We start from the raw sequence: 17,500 nt of genomic DNA on the forward strand, positions 1-17,500 counted from the left end.
GTCAGGCCTTAGGGTAGAGGCTTAACAAAGAGACTCATAAATTAGTTACGTTATGTATTTTATTGAAACTAAAAAGCCAGATGTGTAAGCTGTCCTTATCGCCTTGTTGCATAACACTTATAAATGTAACAGCTACACCTCTAATGTAGCAGCTGTGTGGCTGTGTCAGGTCACTAGGAACATTACAGCAGTAGACACTGGGGGGCGCCATTCTACCAGATAGATTGATGAATATAGACGAAGGCCCAGGCAGATTTAGTGATCTCCACAGAGAGCACGCGCACGCATGCACGCACGCAGGCACACGCACAGACACACACATACAAATATCCCTTCATTATATGCTAACATTAATTGTAGATAATCATGAATTATTGTATTATAATATCAGGCTCATTGTATACTATCATGAACTATTTTATTATACTTAAGTAACAGGTGGGGTATGAACCACTGACCTTCCACACAGTTTTCATGTCACAAGCCCCTCTCTCACACTAGGTGTGGGGTTATTCAGGGCCCCTCTGTCACACTAGGTGTGGGGTTATTCAGGGCCCCTCTGTCACACTAGGTGTGGGGTTATTCAGGGCCCCTCTGTCACACTAGGTGTGGGGTTATTCAGGGCCCCTCTGTCACACTAGGTGTGGGGTTATTCAGGGCCCCTCTGTCACACTAGGTGTGGGGTTATTCAGGGCCCCTCTGTCACACTAGGTGTGGGGTTATTCAGCGCCCCTCTCTCACACTAGGTGTGGGGTTATTCAGGGCCCCTCTGTCACACTAGGTGTGGGGTTATTCAGGGCCCTGGGTTATTCAGTGTTGACAGGGAGCTGGGTGTATCCAGGATATAGCTGGGTGTATCCAGGGTATATCTGGGTGTAACCAGGATGTCTGACCTGTGTTGAATGGCAGGGAGTAGACGAAGGTGCCAGGAACCTGTTCTGCTGCTCTCTTGTACCACAGGGGAAAGTGATCGGCGTTGAACACCCCTTCTTCATCCTCCGCCGTCAGGAAGTCTCTTACAGCAGACAGGAAACAGAGGTTATGATACAGGAAACTGATACACGCACACACACACACGTACATGCACACTCACGCGCGCACACATACATACACACTATGGGGTGTGATTCGTGCCAGCGTAACAAACACTCAGTGCTTTTGTCGCCTGCATTGCGTGTATAAAGGTACTTTGGCGAGCTGATTAATAGGCGTGCATATACGCACGCGTTACGAGTCGCTCGCATTCTCAGAGGGTGACGTGTAAAAACTGCCGTGCCACTTTTGCGCACATGCATGTAACGTTTGCACGCTCGTGTTAAGTCAGCGGGCACTAGAAGCTGCGAGCGGGGCTCATTTGTCCATATTGAATAAAAATTAAGAATATTTATTTGCACTCAATCAAATTCCAGGACCCTCCTTGCATAACTTTTCCTAGATATGTGTCGTTTTATCTCCACTATCGCTACATTTTCAAATAAGAGCGCGCATCATCAACTAGCTGTAGCATAGGGGTGCTGAGGATCAGCACCAAAACACGTAGGCTATAATAGTATAAGAATGTATTTTGTATTTTGACATACAGTAGGCTATGGCGCAAAAGGGATTGTGAGTGTAGGCTACACTAATTAGCCTACAATCAACTAGGATGGGCTCCATAGCCTAATGATTATCAATCCAAGCTGTGCGTAATTATGCGTCCTGTGTAGCCTATAAATTGACCTTGCTTTTCATTGTAAAATATTATGCTAGATGTGCTTCAGTTTTAGGAGTCAAACCATGGCATGCCAGCCTTAACAGGTGCCGGCGTTTAAACGTCTGTTGCGTACGTTGGCATGGCACGTTCCACACGTCACACTATAATATTAGCAAACCACACAAACGTGTGTCTATACGCACGCTTATTCGTTTGATCAAACTATAAGGTGTAGTGTTAGGTGTCAGGTATTTGATGCACATATTAGGAGTGACGTGTCAAAAGTGCCGTGCCAACGTTCAAAACATAGAACACGCGTGCACACGCCTTTACGTGTTAACTGCGAGCACTAGAAGCACCGAGTGGTGGTAATTTGAACACAAGTGAATCAAAATGATAATTGTTTGCACTCGATCAAAAGGACCCTCCTTTCATTACTTTTCCTAGATATCAGCGTTTTTATCACGTTTACATTTCGGCCTTTTGTCTAGACTGCAGTGCTCTTTTCTGTCAGCAGATGTCGCAGGCGGGTGATTTATATTTATATTTGTAGCATAATGTAGGCTATGTGTTATAATTATGTGCAAAATGATGACAATCACCTAAATCAAAAACAATGAAGCACATGTATTGCTATAGTTCGTTACCAAATGTTAGGCTTGTAAGACTCAACTTAATCATTATTAATTCCGCTATTCCTAAATATCAGAAGAGATATCTGTCTCACTCGCTCTCGGAGCAGGTATTGCGCAACACAAAGCAGGTATTGCGCAACATAGCCACGCGCGCCAGGAGACCCGCTCTGAGAGACAGAGAGAATGAGACAGTCTTTTTCTGTGAGGGAGGAAACACGAGCAATATTTTCAATCATGCTTTCCATTGATGAATCACGAATAATGTATATAAACAGTGCAAATAAAAATAAATCGAAATAATAGGCCTATTGTGCAAAAAAAATAGCCAAACGAATTGTAGGCTACATTTGAAAGTGTTCAGCCTGGTGTAGGCTGGCCTATAGGCAAAAAAATGAATGCATTGATACTGCAAAATGGTTTTAATTTGAGCTGAACACTACACAACTGATTTAATAATTTCTATAATATCAGGTGATTGCTTTGAATGTTACAAATTAGTTGAAACAGTGGTAGCGATTTGCAACCTGGTAGCCTACAGTCTGGGGAAGCGTTGGGCCTTCCCGCGCCACCACAGAAGTGGGTCTTCGCTCGCTCCAGCTCATCTTGAGTTGACGGCATAGTCCTCCTCCCCAAAGAAAGACCTGTAGGCCTATTGTTTATTTCGATTCATTTTTATTTGCAGTTTTACATTATTCTATATGTGTTTTTTTGTAGACCAATGTTTGAATAAAATTTGGCTTCAAAACGATATCTGGTAATTTACCTACATTTGATTTATTTTATTAAGAAATAGATAGCCCTCTATTGACAAGAAACACGTGTATCTGAACATTTGTTTTAAATTGCGAAGAAAGAGTCATTCAGATATTAGGCTTTATTAAAAACAAGTTGCTTAACATGTGCGAATTCCATTTATTGAGAATGCATTACCAATTGGCAAGGACGAGATTAGAACCAGCTATGATTTAAAGGCAACTGACCTTACACGTGCGGCCGCTAACACGTCTGCTGCGCTAGCAAGGCACTGGCACGTTTGACACGTCGCTATGCAATTTCTGCACACATTACAAGACGTACGTACGTACGTACATCTATGATTTTACCAAACTGTCATGTGTAGTGTTGGTGTCGCATATGTGAGGCGCATCTAACCTGTAGTGTTGCCGTCACGCACACGATGCGCAATACGTGTAAACAACATGTGCACAGCGTCTGCGTTACAGGTACGTTACAGCTATGAGACGTCTGTCTCTCCATTGTTTGTCAATGGAAATTATACACGTGCGTTTAGACGTTTGATGTCATTGCGTCTTCTTAAGTAGGCGCAAGTCAAGCGTTTCAGTATGGTGTGCTGGCACTAATCACACCCCATATACACACGTACACGTACACACACACTAACACACATACACACACACGCACGCACACACAAAGTGTCTATGTACGTACTGATTGAAGAGCTGGTCTGGGGAGACAAACAGGTTAATTCTGGACAGGCCAGTACGTGTTCCCAGGTAGGCTATCTCCACCCCCTTGTCAGAGTTCCTACACACACACACACACACAAACACACACACACACACACACACACACACACAGCACATCACATCAGCTCCTAATGCAGATCTATACTGTATTATTCTATAGTGTATTATTGATATAGATTATTGCTCGTTTATAATCGTATAAACGTGAGGGCCCTCCATAACTAACCTACAGATATTCAAACTATCAACTGAAAATGCATTAATATGCAAACAACTAGTGCAAGTCAATGTATTAGTGGAGTTAAGTATGTTGACAGAGGACCCTAACCCTCAAATAAAGTTCTGAAACTCAGTAAGGTCTTTCACACCACAGGACCTTTCCCCAGGAACTAGGAATCTTTGGGGGGAACTAGCTGTGTTCTGACCGCAGGGACCAGGGTCTAAGAGAAGTCCTGGGGAAACTACTTTCCCCCCAGAAAGATCCTGGTACTTTCAAGTACAGGGACTTTGTGGGTGGGGCTGGCAGCGCTGAACACTTCTGATTGGTTGAGTACTGGAAAAGTTTTATTTCAACAGTGTTCTATTTTGCGGTAACCAAGACATCTGCTTTCCCATGGACAGATTGAGGTTTATATGTCTGCGATTACAACCAAAGAGCTTCCTTGTTTGACTGCTGCTTAGAGCAAATATAAGCAGGCTATAAGTAGGCTATTAGCAGACTATAAGCAGGCTATAAGAAGACTATAAGCAGACTATAGGCAGGCTATAGGCAGGCTATAAGCAGACTATAGGTAGGCTATAAGCAGTCTATAAGCAGTCTATAAGCAGACTATAAGAAGACTATAAGCAGGCTATAAGCAGGCTATAAGCAGTCTATAAGCAGACTATAAGCAGGCTATAAGCAGGCGAGTCACTTGTACTTTCCTTCTGTACGCAGCAGGTGAAGAGTTTTACCGGCGGTGTGAACATGAACTACTAAGTAGTCCCAAACTTTTTAATTCTAGGAACTAGTTCTGTGAACTAAAAGAGCCGGGGGCTTTCTGTTATGAAAGTGACTATTAATATAATGACTGGATAGGAGAGAGACAGGAGAAGAAGGAGAGAGGATAGGAATGAAAGAAGAGTGTAGGAGAAGGCACATTAATGAAAGAAAAGAGGAGAAGAAAGGGTTATCCCATCCCATCATCCTTCCCCCGAGGGCAGCCGGGAGCAGACAGTAGGCAGCGTGCATGAGGCGCTCCCGGAGACCAACCAAGTGCTCCTGTCCGTCTTCGCCAGGGATAGAATGTTAGCTGTTCTTCTGCTGTTTTTCATATTGGGTTCTTTATGGGGGAAACCCTAGTGAACACAGGGAGAACATGCAAACTCCTCACAGAAAGGCCCAGGATCTTGCTCTGAGGAGACAGTACCAGGTACTTCGCCACCGTGCCGCACGTGAGCAATGTTTTGGGGGGTTCAGTGTCTTGCTCAAGGACACTTCAGCGCTGCCGGGGGCGGGGATCAAACCAGGGACCTTCCCATCCTCAGCCGGCCGCTCTACCTCCTGAGCTACGCGCCGCAAACTATTCATCCTCTCCCACGTTGGGAGGAGCGTCGTCCATCTTGCAGTAAGCTTTTTACTCGATCCAGCACTCACTTCTAGAGCTTAAACTTGTCTTAAATGCAGCAAAAACAAAATATATGCAATTCTCTAGATCCCGCTCTCTGAAGGAAGCTGACTTCAATATGTACACTTTGGATGGTTCTGTAATGAGTACCCTCTTACAAATATCAATATTTATTAATGAAAAGCTATCCTTCAAGATACATGTTAATGAGCTATGTAAAAAGTTAAGGGTGAAAGTCAGATTCTTTTATAGAAGCAAATCATGTATTTCACGTAACGACAGGGAGCTTTTAGTTCAGAATATTTTCTTGTCAGTAATTGACTACGGTAACATTATTCAAATGCACGCTGCCTCTAGTGCCTTGAAACAGCTTGAGACTGTTTATCATTCAACACTTAATTTTATTGCTGGTGATCATTTTAGAATGCAAATACATTCAAGTCCTCTCTGGTCAAAGGGTTTAGAAGTTGTTAGGATAATGGATGATGTAGTTGTCAACTTTGTCTGGACCCCAGGAAGAATAGTCTTCACCTGAAGTGAAGACTAATGGGGATCCATAATAAACATAAAAAAAAACATTTTCAGATCTGTAGTTTTTATTATGGTCGTTATCCTGGGAGTTCTTTGGTGCTTAATCTTTTCTTCTTTTTTGCTTATAGGATTCACGAATGTTATGTGTTACTGTCTATCCTGCTTTTAAGACATCAGGGACACTTCTGATTGGTTGAGTACTGGAAAAGTTTTATTTCAACAGTGTTCTATTTTGCGGTAACCAAGACATCTGCTTTCCCATGGACAGATTGAGGTTTATATGTCTGCGATTACAAACAAAGAGCTTCCTTGTTTGACTGCTGCTTAGAGCAAATATAAGCAGGCTATAAGTAGGCTATTAGCAGACTATAAGCAGGCTATAAGCAGGCTATAAGCAGACTATAAGCAGGCTATAAGCAGACTACAAGCAGACTATAGGCAGGCTATAGGCAGGCTATAAGCAGACTATAGGTAGGCTATAAGCAGACTATAAGCAGTCTATAAGCAGTCCATAAGCAGACTATAAGAAGACTATAAGCAGGCTATAAGCAGGCTATAAGAAGTCTATAAGCAGACTATAAGCAGGCTATAAGCAGGCGAGTCACTTGTACTTTCCTTCTGTACGCAGCAGGTGAAGAGTTTTACCGGCGGTGTGAACATGAACTACTAAGTAGTCCCAAACGTTTTTGTGAACTAAAAGTGCCGGGGGCTTTCTGTTATGAAAGTGACTATTAATATAATGACTGGATAGGAGAGAGACAGGAGAAGAAGGAGAGAGGATAGGAATGAAAGAAGAGTGTAGGAGAAGGCACATTAATGAAAGAAAAGAGGAGAAGAAAGGGTTATCCCATGTGTAAGTAATGTTCCATCCTCCTATGGATTTTATTGTCTGCTATTTAATCAATCAATCAATCAATCAATCACTCAATCAATCAATCAAACAAGTAAATCAATCAATCAATCAATCAACACATCATGTCAGTCTTTATCAGGCAGTAGGTTGGCCATCCGCCCATCTTTTGACTAAAGTGCTATTTAGTTTTAGTCATATTTGAGTCATCTGAATTGTTTTAGTTGTAGTATTGTTTTTGTTGACTAAATAGCATTAAGATTTTAGTAGACTAAATTGACTGATTTAGTTGGCTAAAATTGAACAGGTTTAGCTAAAGTCTAATGCATTATTTAACACTTTCTCTAGAATTTACAAACTCATATATACTGTACTCCTGGAGGAGACATATATTAGACTGATGGACAAAGCTAATGAATCACATTTCAATGTGCTCTCCTTGCCTGTGTTCAAGTTTTTTCAGTGTGAGCCACAACTTTCACGGAAATCACATCATTCTGATTGGATCTCTTCCCAAATCATCCCTAACACTTTTATCAAGTTTTTATTTGTTGACGAAAATGTCAATAGATTTCTTCACAGTTTTTGTCATCATAGAGTTTTTATTTAATTAAAAAAAGGTTGTTTACGAATACTTTTCGTCTACGAAATTAACACTGCCTGCACACAATTTAACAGGGGGGTTAGGGTAGAGGGTGAGGGTTATGGTAGAGGGTGAGGGTTAGTGTAGAGGGTGAGGGTTAGGATAGAGGGTGAGGGTTAGGGTAGAGGGTGAAGGTGAGGGTGAGTGTTACGTGTAGAGGGTGAGGGTTATGGTAGAGGGTGAGGGTTAGGATAGAGGGTGAGGGTTAGGGTAGAGGGTGAGGGTTAGGATAGAGGGTGAGGGTTAGGGTAGAGGGTGAGGGTGAGTGTTACGTGTAGAGGGTGAGGGTTATGGTAGAGGGTGAGGGTTAGGGTAGAGGGTAGAGGGTAGAGGGTGAGGGTGAGTGTTACGTGTAGAGTGTGAGGGTGAGGGTTATGGTAGAGGGTGAGGGTTAGGGTAGAGGGTGAGGGTGAGTGTTACGTGTAGAGGGTGAGGGTTATGGTAGAGGGTGAGGGTTAGGGTAGAGGGTAGAGGGTGAGGGTGAGTGTTACGTGTAGAGTGTGAGGGTGAGGGTTATGGTAGAGGGTGAGGGTTAGGGTAGAGGGTGAGGTTTAGGGTAGAAGGCGGGTTAGGGTAGAGGGTGAGGGTTAGGGTAGAGGGTGAGGGTAGAAGGAAGGGTTAAGGTAGAGGGTGAGGGTTAGGGTAGAGGGTGAGGGTGAGTGTTACGTGTAGAGGGTTATGGTAGAGGGTGAGGGTTAGGGTAGAGGGTGAGGTAAAGGGTAGAAGGCGGGTTAGGGTAGAGGGTGAGGGTAGAAGGAAGGGTTAGGGTAGAAGGGGGGGTTAGGGTAGAGGGTTAGGGTAAAAGAGAGTTCGTACTCTGACTTGTTGAGCGCCAGGCTTGTCCAGTAGGCTTCCAGAGGAGCGGTGACCACCGCATCAAACAACACCTCCTGAACCAGCTCTCTGTCACCTGGACACACACACACCCACACGCACACACACACCCACACGCACACACACACCCACACGCACACACACGCACACACGCCCACACACACACGCCCACACACACGCCCACACGCACACGCGCACACACGCCCACACACACGGCCACACGCACACACACACGCATACACACACGCCCACAGGCCCACACGCATGTGCACGCACGCACGCACACACACACACACACACACACACACACACACACACACACACACACACACACACACAGTCAGTACTACTGAAACTAATGTACCTGTAAACCAGAACACAGCTTGGCTTAAAATAATGATGAAAAGTAAGAGGTATTAGGAATGACAACTTTGGGTTAGGGTTAGTAGAACGGGGGGTTAGGGTTATAGGATTAGTGTCAGGGGAACATGGGGATAGTGTTACGGGAACATGAGTTAGTGTTAGGGGGAACATGGGGTTAGTGTAAGGGGAACATGGGGTTAGTGTTAGGGGAACATGGGGATGCTCTTAGGGGAACATGGGGTTAGTGTTAGGGGAACATGGGGATGCTCTTAGGGGAACATGGGGTTAGGGTTGGAGTTGTGGGGTCAGGGTTGTAGGGGGGTTAGGGTTATAGGGTTAGGGTTAGAGGGTTGGAGTTGTGGGGTCAGGGTTGTAGGGGGGTTAGGGTTATAGGGTTAGAGGGTTGGAGTTGTGGGGTCAGGGTTGTAGGGGGGTTAGGGTTATAGGGTTAGAGGGTTGGAGTTGTGGGGTCAGGGTTGTAGGGGGGTTAGGGTTATAGGGTTAGAGGGTTGGAGTTGTGGGGTCAGGGTTGTAGGGGGGTTAGGGTTATAGGGTTAGGGTTAGAGGGTTGGAGTTGTGGGGTCAGGGTTGTAGGGGGGTTAGGGTTAAAGGGTTAGGGTTAGAGGGGTCATTGTCAGACTCACAGGAGAGGCGTGGCTCCTGGCCGCTGAGGTAGAGTTTGATGGCCTCTATCTGAGACAGGTAGCGATGCTCTGGGTGCTCGTCTGTGTTACAGTATGTCCTACAGAAGAGATACAGAAATACTGAACACACACACACAAGCACACACACATGCACACATATACACACCAAGGTTATAACAGTTTTTCTTTTTTCATTGGCTCCGCCCAGCGACCGCTGGCGGAGGGTATATTTTCAGGCGTGTGTGTTATTTCGTTCATTCGTCACATAGCAGGATTATACAAAAACTACCCGAGTGATTTTCATGAAACTCGGTGGAGGGGTGTAGCATGGGCCAAGTTAGAACACATTCAATTTTGGTGCGGATCAGAATCACTGGGCGGATACACAAATTAAAAGAAAACAACATTTGCCATTCTTCGACTGGCTCCTTCCCTTTATATTTACTTCTCCTGCTGTGTTTACTATACCGCCTGTGGCCGAGTGGTAATGTATCAGTCTAGCAATGCGTCTACCTGGGTTTGGTTCCCAGATTCAGCTTTTAATATAACTTTTTTTTTGTGCTATTTATGCCCAGTATTGTCTTACTGTATGTTTCTATGCATGTAAAGAAAAATCATATCTGATTCATGAAAAACAAATCAGATAAACACTGTATTAGGAAAAGTTAAATTTTCTTAGTCTGGATCCTGTGGTATTAGCCTACATATAAATCATAAGCTACCTGCACATCTGGGCTGAGGTTTTGCACCTTGAGTGTCAGGTTTCACTAACTATGTGTTCTTTTTAATTTGAGTGTTGAAGCAAACAAAAAAACAGTATTATCCGTCACATAGCAGGATTATACAAAAACTACCAGAGCGATTTTCACAAAACTCAATGGAGGGATGTAGCATAAGCCAACTTAGAATCCATCCAAGAGGATACTGAACTACTGAATCTACCCCTCCCAGAGGCATGGACACTGGGATAGTGCCCTATCTGTAACTTATGTCTTCTGTTATTGTCTGTAATGACTGACTGAAAAAATTACACAAGTACACAAGTATGTTCAGTTGTGTTCATACATGACCACCTCTAATAAAAACCACTATCAGTTACACCACCAAAAAGCTTACTCTCAATGGTGGAAGTGTGCTATATTTATACTGAGAAGTGAGTTTAATCATTTCAACTTGATTACACCAACAAAATGCATTAATGGGTGGAGCCCTGTGCTCTCTGAGCACCCTTTCTAGTTAGTTTTTATTTTTATATCATTTTGACTTCTTGTTTTCAATTTCAGTTTAGTTGGGGGCAAAGCAGCACAGCTGCTGCAGCACCCATTGTGTTTGTACGTTTTCTTCTTCTTTTTTCTTTCTTTCTTCTTTATTTCTTCTGCCATGGGAGTCTATGGCAGCCTATAGAACCGTATGGTCAAAAAATTGGTGAAAATTGGCACGCTCATTCAGGACAGTGCCCTGACCCTCCTCACCAAGTCTCCTCACCAACGTGGAGGTGCGTTTGTGTACACAACTTTTGACCTGTAAGTCCGATTTTCAAAAACGAGAAACCGTTGGATTCCTTCGGTCAAGCCGAGTTGAACTATGACATCATTTTCCACCAATTGGATTTCCCGCCATTTTGTATTTTGTGTAAAACACTTAAAATGTATCTTCTCCTAGGGATTTTAACCAATCTACATGAAACTGGCTGGACACATTGTCTAGACCAATGTCCACAAAAGTGTTACAGGGATTTTCAATTGTCGAAGGCGTTCGCTCGCTACAGCGTCCAAGCAAGAATTTGGCATCCAAGCCGTCAAATGGTAAATGGACTGCACTTATATAGCGCTTTTCCACCTTAGCGGCACTCAAAGCGCTTTACAATGGCCTCTCATTCACCCATTCACACACACATTCACACACCAATGGCGGTAGCTGCAATGCAAGGTGCTAACCTGTTCATTGGGAGCAATTTGGGGTTAGGTGTCTTGCTCAAGGACACTTCGACATGTGGACAGTCGGAGCTGGGATTCGAACCACTGACCCTTCAATCATTGAACAACCCACTCTACCAACTGAGCTACAGCCGCCCCCAAACAGGAAGTGTGGTCATATCTCAGTAACGTTTTGATGTATCATAACCACATTAGGCACACTCATCGGGGACAGTCCTGTGACCCCTGTCACCAAGTCTATGTCGACACCTCAAACTCTCTAGCGCCACCAACCTGTCAAAGTTGTAAGTGTGTTTATTCTGAACCGTATGCCCGATATTCAAAACAGTGCTACCCTCATGAGACTATCCTGATCTCACAAGCTCAAGTTGTTTCACTCCTTGCAAAAAAAACCATCTGGCGCACATCAGGATACTTCTGCGCATGGGCCTAGCAAAATAAAAAATGGAGGATAGATTTCATATCCACCCAAAATACATTTTATATTAGTTAGTTTTGTAAACACACAATACGTGTTTTAGTTAGTTCATAATCATTTTTTGTAAAGCCTAGTCTATATTTTTATTTCAGTTAAAGCTACAAGAGATAACTTGGCACTTTGGCAGCCCCTCTGGTTGTGATAAAATCGGCACTGCGTTTTAAGAACCATACTTCCCACAATCCCCCACTCACTTGCTGTACTGATGGGAAAATAATGATAACAAACAAACGTGCGTGGCGCAGACTGGACTGGAAGATTGTAGCTACTTTCTGGAAGGATGGCTTCAATGCAGGTAAATACTGGTCTTCTTTATTTTATGTGCATGTAGATTTCGTTTCGCGGGGCGAAGTGTTTGTTGTCTTCCTGATATTGTGACATGCAAAACGTGTCACTTTCGTTTCCCCCAAAAGATTTCCCGCCAGTGTACTAGCCAGTACACCAAAATTCACAGGGTCTCATGCAGGCTCATGTCACGAAAATGATATTGCTAAGGCCAATTCATAAACTAATTGCAAGGTGAATATTGAACCATAAAAAAGTCCTCATTGAGCTTTAACTAAAATGTTTTTTCACACCTAGTTTTCATTTTTTAGTTAGTTTTCGTTAACTATAATAACCTTGATGCACACACACAAATGCGCACGCGCACACTCACACACACACACACACACACACACACACACACACACACACACTCTTACCACTCATTTGCCAGGGCCACATCAGGATGCTCCAGGTCATGAAGTCCTACAGCAGATACAGATTCATGTTAGTCTTATTTTGGATAACACGATACTCTATGAACTAGCAACTCATATGGACACACACACACACACACACACACACACACACACAAACACACACACACATGCACGCACACACACACACACACACACCACAGAAACACACATACACACACACACACCACATACACACACGCCACACGCACACATGCAAACAGACACACACTGTACACACACAAACACACACACAACTTGAAAAATGTGTGTCCTGAGTGGCTGTGACAGGTCTGATGAGCTCAGGAAGAGCCAAGTCATGCTCTGAGGTTTAAAGGCTAGAGACACGTTTATAGAAACACACAGGGACCGCATGAATATTAACATGCATGATTCTGGACATGGTTCGTAGAGAATGTTTCGCACGTACACACGCACACGCACACGCACACGCACACACACACACACACACAGTAAAGCCGCACGCCAGTATAGACAAGCCAACACAGCCACTAAAGCAATATTAAGCTTCCTGTGTAATTGTGGCTTCTATCCCATTCACCATCTATACTACACCAGAGAGAGGGGGAGGAGTGATCCACCATCCTTACTACAGCATCTATAGTGAATCAGCTATACTACAACACTACACTATCTATACATACTATCTTTCACACCATCTACACTACACAATATACTACACCATTTATCATCTATACTGCAACATATACTATACCATCTATACATTCTATTTTTACTACACCATATATACTACACCACCCATACTACACCACCCACACCATGTATACTACACCATATATAGTAAACCATCTATATTACACCATCTATACTACAACATCTATAATAAATCATCTATACTACACCATCTTTACTACACCAGAGAGAGGGGGCAGAGTGATTCACCATCTACAGCATATATACCATGTCATCTCTACTACAACATCTATTCTACACCATCTATACTATGTGAATGAAATTCAAGTCTCACCAATGTGTTTTGTTTTCCTACTTGACTTTTGTTCTAACTTTGTAGTTCGTTCCTGTTCTAACTTTGTAGTCTGTTAAAACTACAAATTGTTCCTGTGTGACATCACTTCCCTGTCCTTTTCATCCTGAAATTGTCACTTCCTAGGGTCCGACTTGCAAATCGTAACATAGAATAAACTTATTGTCTTTGTTTGAAACCAGCTTGACCGACCACACCGCGTGTTCTTTTAAATCTAGAATAAACCAACTGAGATTTTTAATTCACAACTACACCATCCATACTATGCCATCTGTACTATACTATGTATAATACATCATCTAAACTACACCACCTACACTATGCTATACTACACCATATATGTCTTTCTGGATATCTGTCTGTCTGTAATATATATGGTGAATCCCTCCTCCCGCTCTCTCTGGTGTTGTATAGATAGTATACTGTATCATAGATGGTGTAGTATGGTGTAGTATAGATAGTAGAGATGGTGAAAGATAGATAGTACAGATGGTGTAGTACAGACAGTGCAGTATATTCAAGAAACTACACTACACCATCTATACTATACTAGCTATAGTACACCAGAGAGAGGGGGAGCAATGATTCACCATCTATACTACAGACAGGCAGGTATCCAGAAAGACAGATATCCAGACAGACAGGTATTCAGACAGACAGACAGGTACTCAGACAGACAGACAGACAGACAGACGTACAGACAGGTATTCAGACAGACAGACAGACGTACAGACAGGTATTCATACAGATAGGTATTCAGTAAGACAGATATCCAGACAGACAGGTATTCAAACAGACAGACAGGTATTCAGACAGACAGACAGACAGACAGACAGACAGACAGGTATTCATACAGATACAGATAGGTGCAAAGGACATAAATGAGGATTCCAGACCTTCCAGGCAAACGAGCGTGTTCCTCTGACAGTGGTGGGAGTCAGTGAGCCAACCATGGAGGTACAGTACGTTCCTCTACTACAATCCATTGATAAAACGCTTGCAAAGTTGGAGATCTTGGATATCATGAGAGAAGAACTGGGCAGTCCCAGAGTAAGTTTGGAGTATAGTCAGAGGTAAATTGATGATTTGGTGTCTGAGGATGTGGAACTAAAATGTTCATTGCAAACTGTGGAGAATAAGGTGACTGCTATTGAAAGGAAGAACAAGCAGCTGAGAGAAACTTTTCTGGACCTTCGATGCCGCTCCATGAGAAACAACCTTGTGTTCTCTGTAATTCCTGAGGACACTAACACAGACTGAATCTGCTGTGTGGCAATTTATGACTGAACAGTTACAAATTACATCAGGAATGAGTCAACGCATCCCCTTCTCGTGTGCACAGAATGGGGTAGAGTTCTGATGTTCTGAAGTTTCACTATCAAGTTTTTCATGAGTTGTTAAAGGAGTTGTTGATAGAGACACTTTTATATTATGGCTTCCAGGATACTGGACTAAATTGGGTTAAATCTTGCTTAATAAATAAAATGCAGTCTACCTCATACAACTTTTCCACATTCAGTAAAGTGTGGTCTGCCACAAGGCAGCTCAGTCCACTTCTCTGATTTATACAAAATTCTCCACATGTACTGTCTAAAGGTAGCACTACTGTATTTGCTGACGACACTACTGTGTATACTGCTGGACGTTCAGCAGCACAAATAGAGAAGCACTGATTATGTTATGCCAAGGCCAAAACTGGAGCTTGGTAGAAGAGCTTTTTCGTATCAGGCCTGTCGAAGGTGGAATGAACTACCTGAAACTACTTGGGCAATGGCGGTTTTGTTTTATCCTCTGTATTAAAGTGATGATGAATGTATGTTGAGGACTCTTGGAATAATAAAAAAAGATCCAAAAAAATTAAATTAAATAAAATCATGGCTAACTACTGTAACAGTGAAAGGAAGTGTGTGACTCTTTAAAACTCAACTGTCCGGTTTTATTGTCAGCCGCAGCAAACAGTAGAACATAGAGAAATGCCAGAACACACTGTAGGCATAACGTATAACATTCCCAAGCAACCAGTACAGTAGCTCCATGGCAGCAACGAGGAAGCAGCAGACGGAAGAGAATAGAAAAATAATAGTGTTTCTTTATATTAGAAATAAACATTTTTGTATGAAAAAAAAGACCTGTAATTTATTATGATTCCTGCTCCCGTTCCCTTGGGTCCCGTCCCAATCACCTGATAATTAGTGACTCCAAAAAATATCAACCTCTAATACAGACATGTATTCAGACAGACAGACAGACAGACAGGTATTCAGACAGAAAGACAGACAGGTATTCAGACAGACAGACATTCAGACAGACAGACAGTTACTCAGACAGACAGACAGGTATTCAGACAGACAGGTAGAGAGATTCCTACCTTCCTCCACAGTGACGTTTCCTCTGAAGAAGTACTTCCCATGGCCTCTGGTCAGCGCCACCCCTAGACTACACACACAACACAGGCTATTCACCGCTAGACTAGACTAGACTACACACACAACACAGGCTATTCACCGCTAGACTAGACTAGACTACACACACAACACAGGCTATTCACCGCTAGACTAGACTAGACTACACACACAACACAGGCTATTCACCCCTAGACTACACACACAACACAGGCTATTCACCCCTAGACTACACACACAACACAGGCTATTCACCCCTAGATTACACCCACAACACAGGCTATTCACCCCTAGACTACACACACAACACAGGCTATTCACCCCTAGACTACACACACAACACAGGCTATTCACCCCTAGATTACACCCACAACACAGGCTATTCACCCCTAGACTACACACACAACACAGGCTATTCACCCCTAGACTACACACACAACACAGGCTATTCACCCGTAGACTACACACACAACGCAGGCTATTACCCCTAGACTACACACACAACACAGGCTATTCACCCCTAGACTACACACACAACACAGGCTATTCACCCCTAGACTACACACACAACACAGGCTATTCACCCCTAGACTACACACACAACACAGGCTATTCACCCCTAGACTAGACTGATTCACCAACTTCATTTAAAAGGATCACCATTTGCTGCATCACAATCTCCCTGAGGTCTCACTAAATGACAGCCATTTAAACTGACCTGGTGTTAGAACGCCTGACAGAAACTAAGAGCTGTTTACACAAAGATAATGAAGTAAGGATCTGAAAGTGAAGAGAGACATTATGACCTACCTGAAGGGGGTACCCTTGATGTCTGTGTAGTAGTAATCATTATGTAGAACCAGCACACGTTTCTGGAACACACACACGCAGGCACGCACGCACACGCACACACACACACACACACACACACACACACACACACACACACACACACACACACACACACAGACACACACAGACAGACACAGACACAGACACACACAATCATATTATCATTTGTTAGGTGCTGTGTACCGGTCCTATCAAGGGATAGCCTTTGTTCTGGCACCATCTAGTGGCATAGAGGATATGTGTGTGTGTGTGTGTGTGTGTGTGTGTGTGTGTGTGTGTGTGTGTGTGTGTGTGTGTCTGTGTGTCTGTGTGTGTGTGTGCTTTACTGACGACACTCAAAAATGTCCATGAGTACATACTACACATGCTGTACTACATACTAGGGGGGCTGTGGCTCAGTAGATAGAGTGAGTCATCCTGTGATCGTATCATAGGGTCGCCGGTTCAAATCCCGGCTCCTCCTGTCCACATGTCGAAGTGTCCTTGAGCAAGACCCCAAAATTGCTCCCAATGAGCAGGCTAGCACCTTGCATGGCAACTGCAGCCATATGGTGTGAATGTGTGTGTGAATGGTTGAATGAGAGGCCATTGTCAAGCTCTTTGGATAAAAATGCTATATAAGTGCAGTCCATTTACCATCTGCCATTTACTAGGCAATACTATTAAACAAAACACACTACAGCCTACTAGACATGAGAATAGAGACCTGAGTTGTGTTAAACAGCATGAACATGCTGGGTACAAGATCCTAGTTCTGTATGGAGCTAGGGGATGACA

General features: G+C 43.4%; 1 protein-coding gene across 1 annotated transcript in view; it reads right to left on the reverse strand.

The window, feature by feature from the left end:
• The window catches only part of cacna2d3a (calcium channel, voltage-dependent, alpha 2/delta subunit 3a), a gene marked incomplete at both ends in the record, with an annotated part of 255,462 nt that overhangs the window by 82,046 nt on the left and 155,916 nt on the right, over positions 1–17,500 (reverse strand). The window contains 7 exons of the mRNA XM_084436018.1: positions 894–1,015; positions 3,778–3,873; positions 8,263–8,356; positions 9,288–9,385; positions 12,407–12,452; positions 15,838–15,905; positions 16,682–16,743. Coding sequence (XP_084292144.1) covers positions 894–1,015; positions 3,778–3,873; positions 8,263–8,356; positions 9,288–9,385; positions 12,407–12,452; positions 15,838–15,905; positions 16,682–16,743 — 586 coding nt within the window. The remainder of the gene's footprint in view (positions 1–893; positions 1,016–3,777; positions 3,874–8,262; positions 8,357–9,287; positions 9,386–12,406; positions 12,453–15,837; positions 15,906–16,681; positions 16,744–17,500) is intronic.

This window comes from Borostomias antarcticus, assembly GCF_949987555.1.
Source record: "Borostomias antarcticus genome assembly, chromosome: 3".
NCBI classification, from domain to species: domain Eukaryota; kingdom Metazoa; phylum Chordata; class Actinopteri; order Stomiiformes; family Stomiidae; genus Borostomias; species Borostomias antarcticus.